General features: G+C 39.7%; 1 protein-coding gene across 14 annotated transcripts in view; it reads right to left on the bottom strand.

Moving 5' to 3' along the window:
• The window catches only part of RGS7 (regulator of G protein signaling 7), a 564,000-nt gene that overhangs the window by 84,659 nt on the left and 464,573 nt on the right, over nucleotides 1–14,768 (bottom strand). For 10 of the 14 annotated variants that reach the window (XR_012433585.1, XM_005539673.4, XM_045391179.2 and 7 more), the window contains 3 exons: nucleotides 8,358–8,422; nucleotides 6,765–6,841; nucleotides 6,576–6,657 (listed from right to left, as the gene is read on the bottom strand). Coding sequence is in view for 13 of the 14 variants with exons in the window: in XM_005539673.4 (XP_005539730.1) it covers nucleotides 6,576–6,657; nucleotides 6,765–6,841; nucleotides 8,358–8,422 (224 nt within the window). In the remaining variant the exon portion in view is untranslated. Of the gene's footprint in view, nucleotides 1–6,575; nucleotides 6,658–6,754; nucleotides 6,842–8,357; nucleotides 8,423–14,768 lie in introns of all 14 variants that reach the window. The other 4 variants (XM_065542364.1, XM_074037698.1, XM_065542428.1 and 1 more) reach the window with 1 other exon arrangement.

The raw sequence follows: 14,768 nt of genomic DNA, 5'->3' as shown, positions 1-14,768 counted from the left end.
TGACAACTAGAAGTTTCACTCCAATTTAGCTAGATGTTAAAATCCTGTTAATACAGGCTACTAATGCATTATTCTTTGTGTGTGTGTATGTGTGGGGCTTCATTAAATTATTGAAGCATTAAATACACAAGTCAACTCAAATACTATATTATCTTTGTCTTGCTACAATCCGGTGTATTTCTCCCACTATATTCTTCAGTAGTTAGTTTCTGGCAATTCTGTCTGGAGTCCTTAGTAAGTGAAGAGTCCTTTTTAGTGTTATGACCTTAATTTTTTTTCTGGAGTGAATGCTGACATACTTAGGAGGCTAACTTTATTTTATAGAGACATTAAGTACTAGAATGATTATTCTATGTCAATCTGACCTAAAAATGACCTCATGGTGTTTTGAAAGGTAAAAAATCGTATTATGTATATTTTCTACACTCTAGGTAAAATGCACATAATATATTATATTTCACATTAAACTGACTTTAAGTATATTTTAAAGATTCTGAACTGTTATTTCAAATTTCCCTTTCCCCACTACATTTCTGGCTAATGGCTTCCAATCCATTCTTGAGGTTGGAATAATAAATGCTCGTGTCAAATCAAATCGAATAAAAGTATTCAAAAGGTAAGGTAGCATATCACCTTTACTTGAATTAAAAGCTTCATAAGGATCAGCTGTTATCTGTTATATTTTTTATTGAGAGGTATAATAGCAGAACTGGGAAAGGGAAAGCAAAATGAAAAACATTCAACAAAAACGCTGTTAGGATAACTCCATTTCTGGCTTTTGAAAATAAAGATACTTTATATATTTACGAAGGCAAATCGATTCAGGAAAATATAATTACATAACTTAAAAGTCTTTCCGTTAGATCGCGTCACAGATCTGTGACATTTAAGTATAGAGCTTTTTATTCTAATGGGAATATCAATCTCAAGACTTTTAAAATTGATAGTGATTACTTCATATTTTCTCCATTAACCTTCTGAAAAACCATAACAAAATTTAGACCCTGCTTTCTTCTCTCTTTTTTGTACTAATAATTTCTGTACACTAAATATGTGTGTATGTGTTTGTGTGTGTATTTCAGAGACAGGGTTTCACTCTGTTACCCAGGCTGGAGTGCAATGGCATGATACAGCTCACTGCAACCTCAAACTCCTGGCCACAAGGAATCCTCTTAGCCTCAGCCTCCTGAGTAGCTAGGATTATAGGCATGCACCATCATACCTGGCTAATGTTTTGTAGAGATGGAATCTCACTATGTTGCCCAGGCTTAAATATAGTTTATATATTAAAAAAATTTTAGGCCAGGCGTGGTGGCTCATGCCTGTGATCCCAGCACTCTGGGAGGCTGAGGTGGGAGGATCCCCTGAGGCCAGGAGTTCAAGACCAGCCTGGCCAACACAGTAAAACCCCGTCTCTACTAAAAATATAAAAAATTAGCCGGGCATGGTGGCACACACCTGTGATTCCAGCTATTCAGGAGGCTGAGGCAAGACAATTGCTTGAACCTGGGAGGTGAAGGTTGCAGTGAGGCAAGATTGCACCACTGCACTCCAGCCTGGGTGACAGAGCAAGGTTCTGTCTTTAAAAAATAAATAAATAAAAACAAAAATAAAAAATAAAAATTTAGATCCTTCTTGAAATAATAACATATGTAGGTTGTTACACAAGATCATCATACCTAAACATTGAAGATAGGACTTACCAGGCAGCCCTGTTGGCAATGGCCCTCTAGGGTGTACATTGTATACACATCCCTGGCAGGGGCGTTCTACACGTGTTAGTTGGATTTCCCTAGGTCAGGGGTGTGTGGCCTATAATGTATGAAAGATGCCCTGAACTCTGGACTTTTAAAAACAGCAAAAAACATACGAAAACCATGATAAAATACAAAAGGATACCTATAAATACAACCATTTTGTAAAAAGCAAAAGGATATATGAAAACCATGAGTAAAATATAATAAGACACCTATAAACACAGCTATATCCTATGTGGACTATTGCGTTCTAACTATTTATTCTTTCTTTTTGCAGGATAGATATATAAAATCAGGATCTCATTCTTGCTGGAGCTACTTTCTCTGCCTGGATCCACACCACTCTTTAGTTCCAGGCCTGGCTCTCCCACTGCTAGCTCTGAACCTTAGCAAGTCCTATAAATAACATGAGCATCTGTATCTCCCTTCAGAAAACAAATAGTGCAGTCAAACTCACCCTGCTGTGTTAATGACTACGTTCATAAAATGCGACACTGGACTACGAGTTTTAGTAATCAAGGAGTGTGTTTTAGTCCACTTTTTATGCCTGGCCTTAATATAATATCTGGCACATATTGATACAGAATAAAAGGTATCATTACGTGATACCTTTCCATATGTATCCACATGTATCCCATGATCCATGTTCCATATTATGGGAAGGGTGGCAATGCCCTGTTTCATGAGTTTCAGATTCAACCTTTGAAGGAAACATGTTTTAGCCATTGCATTGGCAGACGGCTCCAGGACTTACATATTTAAATAACAAAAATGTTGGGGGTAAAAGCATTCCCCACACAGTTCAAAAAGTTCGATAGGTGGGTAAAGGAACAATCCCTTTGAAGAGGAAAGTCAACCCAGTCTGACTTATTTCAGGTAAACAGTTTGATAAAGACCAAGAAAGGCTGCTTTGTTCTAAGTCTTGCGTTCCTGCACCTAGAGGACAGATTCTACATTCCAGAATAAAGGCTTAAATAAAAATGCAAACATACAGGAAATAAAAGAGTTCACAAATAAAGGGTACTAAGAGAGAGGGCTCATAGATGAGCAATTAACACCACGGTGACCACATCAGCCTCAAGTCAAGGTCAGCCTATTTCATGCAAAGTATCCCTAAATGGAAGAGTGGAAAGGTAAGGCTGGAGGAAAAGGAGATGACTATGGGAGTGGTCTTCGGAGTTATTCTGGTTGGGACCTCAGAACCAAAGACAAAGGTTGTGATGCTCCTTGATTGTACTCTGCGAGATTCACAGATGTCATTAAAACCATGAAGTATAGGAGCTGCATCTGCATTATCTGTTTCCATATTCCATTTTTTTCTCTATCCTTTTTTGTGCTACTCTGTTTCTGTTCACGAAGGAAGCTGAAAATTTATTGTCTTTCACCTGTCCAGTGAGATTGCTAAAGTGATCTGCCGGCTGCTTTTACCCAGGTGATCTCATTTAATGTTCAATCAAGAGTGCAAGGTAGGTAGATATAGTTCCATTTTCTAAGTGAGACTGCTACATCTCAGACAGGGCAAATCCCTGTGCACGGTGGGCCTCATAAATAACGGAGTCAGGTCTGTCTGATTCCCAAGCCCAGCTGCTTCTCACTCTGCCCAGGTCTCCCTATTCCCTTTTCTACTGGTCATTGGCTGACATAATAAAACTGGAAGTGGACACAATAGGACAGTCTCTTAGATATGGACATCTTCTGGTGAGGGGCGGTATGCAATATTAGGCCCCAGGCCATACCAGATTAAGCCTCTGGACGGTTTGAGATACTCTCTGGTATTTTCCTACACATGGTCTAGGATTCTAGGTTGCTCGGGTGGCAATAATTTGGTGTTAACATGCAAGGCCTGGCTTCCTAGCTTCACAGATCCTGTCTAGAAGACACCTAAATGTTACAGTGAATACTACAAGGTACAAAGAGTCTTTCATTACAGCCATAGACAGGACAGACTATGAAGAAGAAACTGAGCTATAGAAATACCTATTCACTTTCACTCTGGGATATAGGATTTAGGGTCTAAATATATTAGGATTGATTATGACAACTGCAGAATTCATTTCTAGGGACAAATGTAAAAGTGTAGACATTCTTAGAAAGTATCACAATATTGCTGTTTTCCCCTATGCCGCTTTTTCTTCAGGGGGCCTAGTTACCTTAGAAAGTTGTTGTCATTGCTTAGCTAACACTACAGCCAGCGAATAGAGATAGAGCTTATGTGTTTGGCTGAGAAAATAGCATTAGGAGCTCTCTTAGGAGAACCTTTCTTTTAACGTCCCTGTCATCATCATCTTTGTCTATTAACTCAGAGTAAGGACCCAAAAGACTAAAAACAAGATAAACACCAGCACCTGTATGGCAGACACAGCCTTTGGACAAGTGTCAGCATTTCACGAGTGCCTGAGATCACTTCCAAATGTTTAAATTTTTAAAATGCCAAGAGGGATTACCTCTAAAGTAATACAGGAAGTTATAATGTAAGAAAAAGAAATGGTTGAAGGTAGGATTGGTTTAGGTAAATGCCATTCTCAGAGGCTCATGACAACCCAAAGCTCTATTTTCCTCTAGAAAATAAGTGATGGCAGCCAGGTGCGGTGGCTCACGCCTGTCATCCCAGCACTTTGGAAGGCTGAGGCAGGCGGATCACAAGGTCAGGAGATCAACACTATCCTTGCTAACACGGTGAAACCCCGTCTCTACTAAAAATACAAAAGATTAACCAGGCGTGGTGGCGGGCACCTGTAGTCCCAGCTACTCAGGAGGCTGAGGCAGAAGAATGGTGTGAACCTGGGAGGCGGAGCTTGAAGTGAGCCAAGATCGCGCCCCTGCACTCCAGCCTGGGGGACAGAGCGAGACTCCGTCTCAAAAAAAAAAAAAAAAAAAAAAAAAAATCAACAAGGGAGATGGAGCCAGTGGCTTCTGGGTGGTTTCTGCCTCCAGATCCTCCTTGGGATGACTTTCTAGTTGGAAGCCTAGTGAAGGGTGTGGTGAGGCCTCTTGGATAACACTCATACGTGCTGCTTGCCGGTGGGAGACAGCAAAGACTAGCGCCTGGCTTGCACTGGATAGAGGGAAAGACAACTGGGATCAGATTCTGCCTCCAACAGAAGCACACAGAGGCCTCAGGCAGTGGAGCAGGGGAGTGTCTGAGGTGGACTCATTTGTCATCTCTGCGAGCGCGGGTCTCAGAGCATGAAATAGACGTGGGCAGTGCAGGGGAGCGGGCATGGTGTGAGTCCTCCTGGGTTGCCAGGAGGAACCAGGCCATGGAAGCTAAACGAGGCTAGAGATGAGCCACCAGATGTCCAGGGGACAAAGTGGATAAGCATAGGAACATAACGCATTGACTGGTTTCTAGAGGTTGCTTAAAACAAACCAAAAAAATAAAAATCCTACTTAATGTCCTTGCAATAGCTATGCACCTGACCTCAAAATCCTTTTTCTTCATGAACAATAAAACTCACACTGAATTTTCAGTAGCAAAACCAGTTAATTCTCAATTCTAATCTTTTCAGAATTCAAAAGAGAGAACAAATTCAATATATCATTTAACAATTGCATTGCTATCTGAAGCTGAAATATGTACATATATAAACAAACCTTTGGAGACTTTCTCTTTTGGTCTGATTCTGAAGGTAGTTGAAGAGAAAATTGTAAGGTATTCTTATCAATCTCATTTGTCTTTCATGCTATGAACCTATTATTTATTCTAATAATACTTATATAAATATTATTCTCTACTGCCTTGTCTGTATTTAAATAAATCTACAGAAGAAAACGATATAGCATCAAAATAGAAAGAAATACATGAGGTTGTCTTATGGTTGCTGGTAACCACTGTTTAATTTCATCCATACAGTTTTCTGGTATTAATTAAGGATATTCATTAATGTTACTCTGAGGCACATAGTTTAACATTAATAAGGAAAAAGCCCAGCTAAGTTATTACATAGAGATCCAATATTGTGTCATTAAAAATGTGGGCTGATTTGAATTTGAGCCACAGGAAATGTTAGACTGTGAAAGTCAACAACCAAAGCAGGCTACTAATAGGTTTTAAGAAAAAATCAGGCTGGGCATGGTGGCTTATCCCTGTAATCCCAGAACTTTGGGAGGCTGAGGCAGGCAGATTACTTGAGCTCAAGAGTTCGAGACCAGCCTGGGCACCATGGTGAAACTCCATCTCTATCAAAAATACAAAAAATTAGCCAGGCTTGGTGGCACATGCCTGTCGTCCCAACTACTCGGGAGGCTGAGGTGGGAGGACAGCTTGAACTGGGAGGCAGAGGTTACAGTGAGCCAAGATCACACCACTGCACTCCAGCCACAGAGACAGATCCCATAAAAAAAAGAGAGTGAGAGTGAGAAAGAAAGAAAGAAAGAAAGAAAAAAAAAGAGAAAGAAAGAGAGGGGAGGGAGGGAAGGAAGGAAGGAAGGAAGGGAGGGAAGGAAAATTAGGGCAGGAATAACATTTTGACTTGCACTTTTACTATAAAGCTAGAAAAATGTAAACAATAAAACATGAAAAACTGTTTTGTTGCAGTGGTTTTTCTTTCAAATGTATACAGAAGCATTAGATACCTCAAATAGCAAGAGAGTAAGCAAGCGTTATCATGGTGGGAAAATGCGTGGTTTTATAAATTAAATCTGATGCTACTGAGGTCTGGTCATCCTACACAAAAGTGGTGATCTTTTCTTAACGAATTCACCAAGATACCCTGGGGAGTGCAAGGGGTCACTCCAGGCTTTCCCTTACTTTGGTAAGGCTCCCCTCTCTTCCCACAGAGAAGACGGATTCAAGATGTGAGTGTGACGCTTGCTTACCACAGGCCTGTGCACATCCCAGAACGCTCTCTCTTGGCTGTCAAGGATCTTCCTTTCAATCTTGTCTCTCTTCTTGTCCACTCTGTCAACACGGTAACAATGGATAACATTTAGTATTAATTGTAGTGCCTCTCTGGACAAAAAGGCCACAACTTGAACAAATTTTCCAAAAGACTCACAAGGACTCACTTTGCTTGTGCTTCTGCTTGCATGAAAATGAACTCCCACTTCCGGGCAAACGCTCTCTGCAGCCTGGCCAGGCTCTCCTGAAAAACATACCCCACATGGCGACATTCAGTGCTCTTCTTCACTGCTCTCTTCTAGCTTAGTTACCACTTGTATTTGTCAAGGAAACAAACAGAGTTTCTAAAGCCCTAAGTGTACTGTGGTTCTCAATGATAAACCATGCTCCCTGAATTCAGCTCATCTTCATATTGTCAGTCTTACAGGAAGTAGAAAAACCTGTTACAAATATCAATTTTTTGAATTACTGACTTCGGAGAACAGGACTAAAAATCCAATATGTATCTGCAAAATACTAAAATTACCTGGTACATAAGGAGGTGCTCCAGATGAACCCATTGGAATTTTCTGTACCCACTTTATAGAGGAACAGAACAGCAATACATTCCTACTACGCATGCAATCAGCCTATTCAGTTCCTCACAATACATGTAACACCCTGGCGGCCCACAACCTATTCCTACACAGTGCTTTGAATTCAGTAAATCTAACATAGCAACCATCTGCACAAATGACAGCAGATGACTTTTATCTGCTGATGATCACCGTCAGCAGATAAAATTTTGGCAAAACCCACTCTTTCCCAGGGTAAATGGTCTTTAATCCTCAGAGTTTGGATATCTTCACTATGTAGGATGTATCTGACATTTTGACAGTTAAGTCAATTTTAGAAAATAAGATATGCTTCCCTCTTATACTTTGAGTTTATGTATTTAGAGTTTTGCCACACGCAATGTGAATGAAGAGAGGAAGTAAGTAAACAGGAATTCATGAGCCCACTGTGATGCCAGATCCCTGGAAATCTGACCCTTCAGATCCATGAATGAGGCTGTGCGCGGTGGCTCACGCCTGTAATCCCAGCACTTTTAGGAGGCTGAGGCAGGTAGATCACCTGAGGTCAGGAGTTCAAGACCAGCCTGGCCAACATGGTGAAACCCAGTCTCTACTAAAAATATAAAAATTAGCTGCCAGGTGTGGTGGCTCATACCTGTAATCCCTGCACTTTGGGAGGCCGAGGCAGGCAGATCACGAGGTCAGGAGATCGAGACCATTCTGGCTAACATGGTGAAACCCCGTCTCTACTAAAAATACAAAAATTAGCCAGGCGTGGTGGCGGGTACCTGCAATCCCAGTTACTCGGGAGGCTGAGGCAGGAGAATGGCGTGAACCCAGGAGGTGGAGCTTGCAGTGAGCCGAGATCGCGCCACTGCACTCCAGCCTGGGTGACAGAGCGAGACTCCATCTCAAAAAAAAAAAAAAAAAAAAAATTAGCTGGGCGTGGTGTCGCACACCTGTAATCCCAGCTACTCCAGAGGCTGAAGCAGGAGAATCACTTGAACCTGGGAGGCAGAGGTTGCAGTGAGCCAAGATCGTGCCACTGCACTGCAACCTGGGTGACAAGAGTGAAACTCCATCTCAAAAGAAAAGACAAGAAAAAAGATCCATGAATGGAGAGTTAACAGCCTGCCCAGAAAAGACTGTGGGCCTTACTGCTGTGCATCCTATGACTGTCCTTGCCAGAAGGTCCTTGGTACTTACAGCCTCATAGTCTGCGAGCTCCAGTCGTGCCTTGTTTTGCATTGTCCTCTTGCAGAGGTAAACGGCTGAAAAAAAAAATCAATCATTTCTTGCCTGCTCATCAACACCATGGCACTATAAGTAAAAGTACAACATTACAAATCAAGACGATCGCACTTTTTTCCCAACTTGTAATTTTTGATCATTTTCTTAGACAAAAAATAATTCTGTAATAACATTATTACTGAAATTCAAGCATCATGGTATTTATGGTATCCTAATAAATATGCTAAGAAACTTGGTAACTTTTTTTTTTAGAGATAGTCTTATTCTGTCACGCAGGCTGAAGCAAGTATAGTGGTAAGAGCCTTGTTCATTGCAGCCACAAACTCCTAGGCTCAATCGATCCTTTTGCCTCAGCCTCCTGAGTAGCTGGGACTATAGGCATGAGACACCAAACTAGCTAATTTTATTATTATTATTATTATTTGTAAAGAGGCTTCTTGCTTTGTTGCCCAGGCTGGTCTTCAACTCCTGGGCTCAAGTGATCCTTCCACCTCGGCCTCTCAAAGTGCTGAGATTATAGGCATGAGCCATAATCATTTAAACATTTTTATTAAATGGTCATCACAGTTTTTAGCATCTTCAACAAATAAGAGGAGAAAATAAAACCTTTTAAAAGGGTCACCAAATGAACTTAAAAATCTATATATACAAGTAAAATCATTTTGCAAAAAGGAAATTATGAATTATTGGCACATTCAATGATGTCCAGATTCTACTGTCAACTGAAACAATCTCTTCATGTACACTGAGGACTTCTCGGCATCTTCTTTGCTTCATTTCACAAGAGTCCATCTTTCATTGTTTGGTTACTAGGAGGAGGACATAACATCTTACCTACCTTCCACAGTATTTCCATTTTCCTGAGGAGTCAATGCCTGGGCTGCCATGAAAAGTCCATCTGGGCAGCAGATTTATAGGAGAAGGTGGTGACAGCAGTGTTGCAATTGAGCACATTTCTTCAATTATTTCAGGGTATTCTAGTGACTCTCATGACAACCTCAAGGCATTTGCAGCCCTCTGGTAGAGTCCCAATTGCCAGAATATTTTTGTCATTGTTTTTCACTAAATATGCATGATATTTGAGTCTCGTGAAACTCAAGATACTTTATATCTGTTGTAGATGTTGAGTAAATGCATTGGATGAGGACTGTCAAATATTACTTATTATAAGGCTACCTCGATGAGGTTGCCTTGGAAATATCACCTTTGCACTACATGGTGCCACCCTTAGTTTTGGATAATGACGTCCAGCTGGTATCATTAAGGAAACACACTACACAGAAAATTTGAGACCGGTGCAAACAGGGACACTATTTACTCAATTTCTGTAAGGTTTCCTGTATGAAAGTCAAGATGAAGCAGAGAGCCAACCACAGAATGATGCTGACATTCCTACAAAGGCTAAGAAGCCAGTATACTGTATTAGAACACATCTTTGTATAATCTACCATAATAATTTTATTGTTCTACTAATATTAGTAATTTCGAAAAGTCAGACTTCATAAACAAAAGCGACATGATGTGTTCATTTCCTAATTCGTCATAATTGATGCTCACTCCCAAAGGACCTCTTACTATAGAGGCCACTGTGACTTGAATAAAATATCTAAAATGTTCTAAGCAGTTGTAAAAGAAATTGAAGCGTATGTGAAATACCCCTGAGGGTGTCTCTTCATGAGAGAAAGATCGAATCTTCTTAAATATCTAATTGAATAATTTCAGCTTTCCTGCGGAATTACCTCTAATGAAATTTCAAGCCCCAGCTATGCCCTCCATCAGTCACACCTCCTGTGTCCTCCTGCATCAGCTTCTCCTTGCTTTATTGGTTCTGTCCATCTAATCTTTATTACTTGCAAAATCAGCTCCCTCTGGGGAAATGTTTCTCACCATTAGATACACTAATGCATTAAAATAAGAGTGGAATGATTTTGTTTTTTACATGACTCCTCACAAAGACATTATGCATCCTGTAATACAGGTGTCCTATGATGTGATTTTTCTTTAATTCCCTAGGAAACAAAATGAAGGTGTGGGCAGACAGTGCCAGGCATAAAGTAATGATATCACGAATATTTGTTGAATGAGTGAATTAATAAATGAATGAATAGGATATCTTCAGAAGGAGCTGTTTTGGGGTCAAATCAACTTAAGTGATAAAATTTCCCTAAATGTCTACTTGATTCTTTGGTATGAAGAAAGACAGGAAGCGGGGCCTGGTGGCTTATTTCTGTGGTCTTAGCTACATGTGGGAGGCTGAGGAAGGAGGATCATTTGAGACCAGTAGTTCGAGGCTGCAGTGAGCTATGATTGCACCACTGCACTCCAGACTGGGCAACAGAGCAAGACTCTGTCTCTTAAAAAAATAAAATAAAATAAGAAAGAAAGAGGCAAAAGGTACAAGTCTAAGTTAGCAGTGTAGAAAATAATCTGGTAACTGCTGAAGATAGAGCAAATATGCTCTTGACTGGATAGGCCCAGATCTCATCGGTCTAGTCCAGACACAAATGCTGTATGTTGACAGGTAGAGATAATACTTTTTATTCTGTATTAGCAGAGAGTACCAGCATTGGTCAAGAGGTGGATGAGGCAGAAGGTCCAAGTAGATCAAAGAGGATTCCAATTCAGGAAATTTCCCAATTCATTAAAGATTGACAAAATGAATGCACTTATGCATAGTCAAAACTACAGCTCAGGCCGGGCACATTGGCTCATGCCTGTAATCCCAGCACTTTGGGAGGCCGAGATGGGTGGATCACAAGGTCAGCAGTTCAAGACCAATGTGGCCAAGATGCTGAAACCACATGTCTACTAAAAATACAAAAAACATTAGCCAAGCATGGTGGCGTGCGGCTGTAGTCCCAGCTACTGGGGAAGCTGAGGCAGGAGAATCACTTGAACCCGGGAGGCAGAGGTTGCAGTGAGCCAAGATTGCGCCACTACACTCCAGCCTGGGCGACAGAGCAAGACTCCATAAAAAAAAAAAAAAAAAAAAAAAACTACAGCTAAGGCCAAGTGCTTTTGTGCCAATCCTAATTATTTTGGCACTGAACATGCTCTATATTGTGCTATGTATAGACCTAGGCTCAGATCCAAAAGAGTGAATCTTTTTTAACATAACCCTGAATATTTTCTGCTGTGACAAAATATTGAAAATATCAACTAATGATGCCATTTTGGGGGTTCTATTTAAAATATTTTCTATTATTAAAGATGTAATTTCAATACCAAGTTTAAATATATCTCCTTGCAGTAGTTTGCTGGGAGATCATTAGGAGACAATTTGGAAGACTTGGGAGGTCAAACAAGTAATTTAACAGGAGGCTATGCCACTAAGTGGGAGGAAGTTTGGGGAGGCTGGAAGTGCTACTCTGGCTACAAAAGCTGCATAGATAAGGCATAGATTTTGGCCTAAATGCAACTTAGAACTTAGATGGAAAAGTCAAAGTTTCTGGATCACATCTTTGAGTAGAAGCAGAATAGAGAGTGAGTGCTGACATCAGGTCTTCCCCTTTAATTTTATAAAGCTCTAGAGAAGCCGGAGCGGTCTCTTAGACAACACTGATGCCCATGACAAAGGTGTGAAGGCACATCACACAGGTCAGCGAGAAAATTACTAAAACCCCAGTGTCAAAATGTGGAAGGAGTAGGAATATATCATTCACCAAGACTGGAACTACAAAACTCCAATAAATATTTTTAAATTACGCAACTTACAACCCAGGTAATGCAAATTAATTTACATTGTCATGCTATTCTATTTTTTTTTTAAATCTTTTAATGTTTAGTTTGTGGCTCATTCTTCCCTTGTTCCTGAATTTTAAACAGCCAGGCAGTTTGTACAATCTTCCTTCTCATGCTTGGGTAATTCAAAGAGTCCCAAGTTATCTGAGAGGTGATCGGCTCATGAGGATGGAGCCTTCCTTCATGAGATTCATGCTCTTATTAACAGACTCGAAGGAGCTGGTTCACCCTTCTACCATGTGAGGACACAGCGAGACGGTGCCGTCTATGAACCAGAAAGTGGGCCCTCCCCAGACATCAAATCAGTTGGCACTTTAATATTGGACTGCTCAACCTCCAGCATTGTGAGAAATAAACGTTTGCTGTTTATAAACAAAACAAAAGGGTACCAAGTTATTAATGAGAATGTTCATCTCAAGTAATGATCAAATAATCAAGTGAATTGTGAGTGAGAAGAAGTGTGAGTGAGAAGAAGTGTGAGTGGCTTCTTTCTCCCCTCCTCGACTCCCTTTTGTGACTCTCACCATGAACTCTCACCTCTAATCCTCCTGGGGCTGGAGTGTAGGAGAGGAAAGGGGAACATGGAAGTTCAGGTATCGCTTCAAAAGCGATATTTCATTGGAATAGAACTTTATTATATTTGATGGAGATTTTGAATTTTATTGCTGAGATAAAAAATTAAATCTGGTATGTAACAAAAATAAATATGTGCTTCACAGGAGCTTTCCTTTATTATTTTAACATTTAAAAAGAATTTTTAAATATTTTTAGTTGATAAATGAAAAATTGCATATATTTATGTTGTGCTATGTGATGTTTTAATATAGGTTATACACTGTGGTATGACTAAATCAAGCTAATTAACATTTCCATCACTTCACATTCTTACCACTTTTTGTGATGAAGACTTTGAAAATCTACTCTGGGCCAGGCGCAGTGGCTCATGCCTGTAACCTCAGCACTTTGGGAGGCCAAGGTGGGCGGATCACTTGAGCTCAGGAGCTCCAGACCAGCCTGGCCAACATGGTGAAACCCTATCTCTACTAAAAAGATCAAAATTAGCTGGGTGTCATGGCAGGTGCCTGTAATCTCAGCTACTCGGGAGGCTGAGGTAGGAGAGAATTGCTTGAACCCAGGAGGCGGGAGTTGCAGTGAGCCAAGATCCCACCATTGCACTCCAGTCGGGTGACAAGAGCGAAAATCCGTCTCAAATGAAAAACAAACAAACAAACAAACAAAACAAAAACTACTCTCTTGGCAATTTTCAAGTATTAATGGTAGCTATCATCATCCCGCTATACAACAGTCTCCCAGAACTTAATCCTCTAACTGAAACTTTGCACCCTTTAACCACTATCTCCCCGCTCCCTGCCCCCAGCCCCTGCTAATCACCATTCTACTCTCTGCTTCTGTGAGATAAACTTTTTTTAGATTCCACACGAGTGACATCATGCAGTATTTGTCTTTCAGTGGTGGACTTATTTCACTTAACATAATGTCCTCCAGGCACATCATGTTGCTGCAAATGGCAGGATTTTTTTCCATTTTTAAAGGCTGAATAGTATTTCATTGTGTTTCTGTCCCACATTTGCTTTATCCATTCACCGGCTGGTGCACACTTAGGTTGAGTTCATATCTTGGCTATTGTGAATAATGTAATGAACATGGAAGTTCAGGTATCGCTTTGAAATACTGATTTTATTTTATATAAAGTAAAAAATATACAGTAAGTATATAAAAAATATATAAAGCATTTATATATTTATATATGTAAAGTATTTATATAAATATATAAAGTATTTATATATTTATGTATGTAAAGTATTTATATATTTATATATGTAAAGTATTTATATAAGTATATAAAGTAAAAGATATACAGAAAAATATATAAAGTAAAAATTCATTATAATACCATTTCTGTCATTATTTGCTATATAGTCTTGATTTTTTCTTTTATATATACATCTGCTAATACATATATGAATATCTGTTTATATACAAAATCTATATGCATATATTTATTTTAAGTGTGCTTAAAACTGTACCACATATGCTGTATTATAAACTTTTGTCTTTAATAGTCTATTGTGGCTAACTTTTCATATCGATAAGTGCTGGTCTATAATATTTTTTAAAAAACTATTTCGTGGTAATCCAGTGCTGAGATCTAATGTAATTTATTAAAATTAGTTCTTATTATTGGACATTTGGGTGACAGCTATTATTTTGCTATTATATGCTAACCGTTGTGAAAACATATACGCGTGTATGTGTACGTGTCTTTATGTACGTATCTTTACTTGTTTTTGAAATTGCCAGTTTCCTGAGAGGGTATTGCTGAGTCAGGGCCCACGTGCCTTTCAAGACTTGTGATTGTTATAACCAAATTTCACAAAGTTTAGACATGAGCATATCTCAGATGCTTTTCAACTCTGGAGAGTCTATTTCCAGCAAAGCCATCAGAGTTATTCTGTTAAGACATAAGTCAGATAGTCAGTGTACTCAAAACCCTCCCTTTTATCAACTACTTCCCATCTCATCTCTCTCTAGGAAAAGCCACAGTCCTTGTTTCCCCATTAAGTGACCCTCTGGACTTCCTTCCCGTTCATCTTCCATTGCCTG

Source organism: Macaca fascicularis, chromosome 1 (genome assembly GCF_037993035.2).
Source record: "Macaca fascicularis isolate 582-1 chromosome 1, T2T-MFA8v1.1".
Classification (NCBI taxonomy): domain Eukaryota; kingdom Metazoa; phylum Chordata; class Mammalia; order Primates; family Cercopithecidae; genus Macaca; species Macaca fascicularis.
This window is presented reverse-complemented; position numbering and strand designations above follow the sequence as displayed.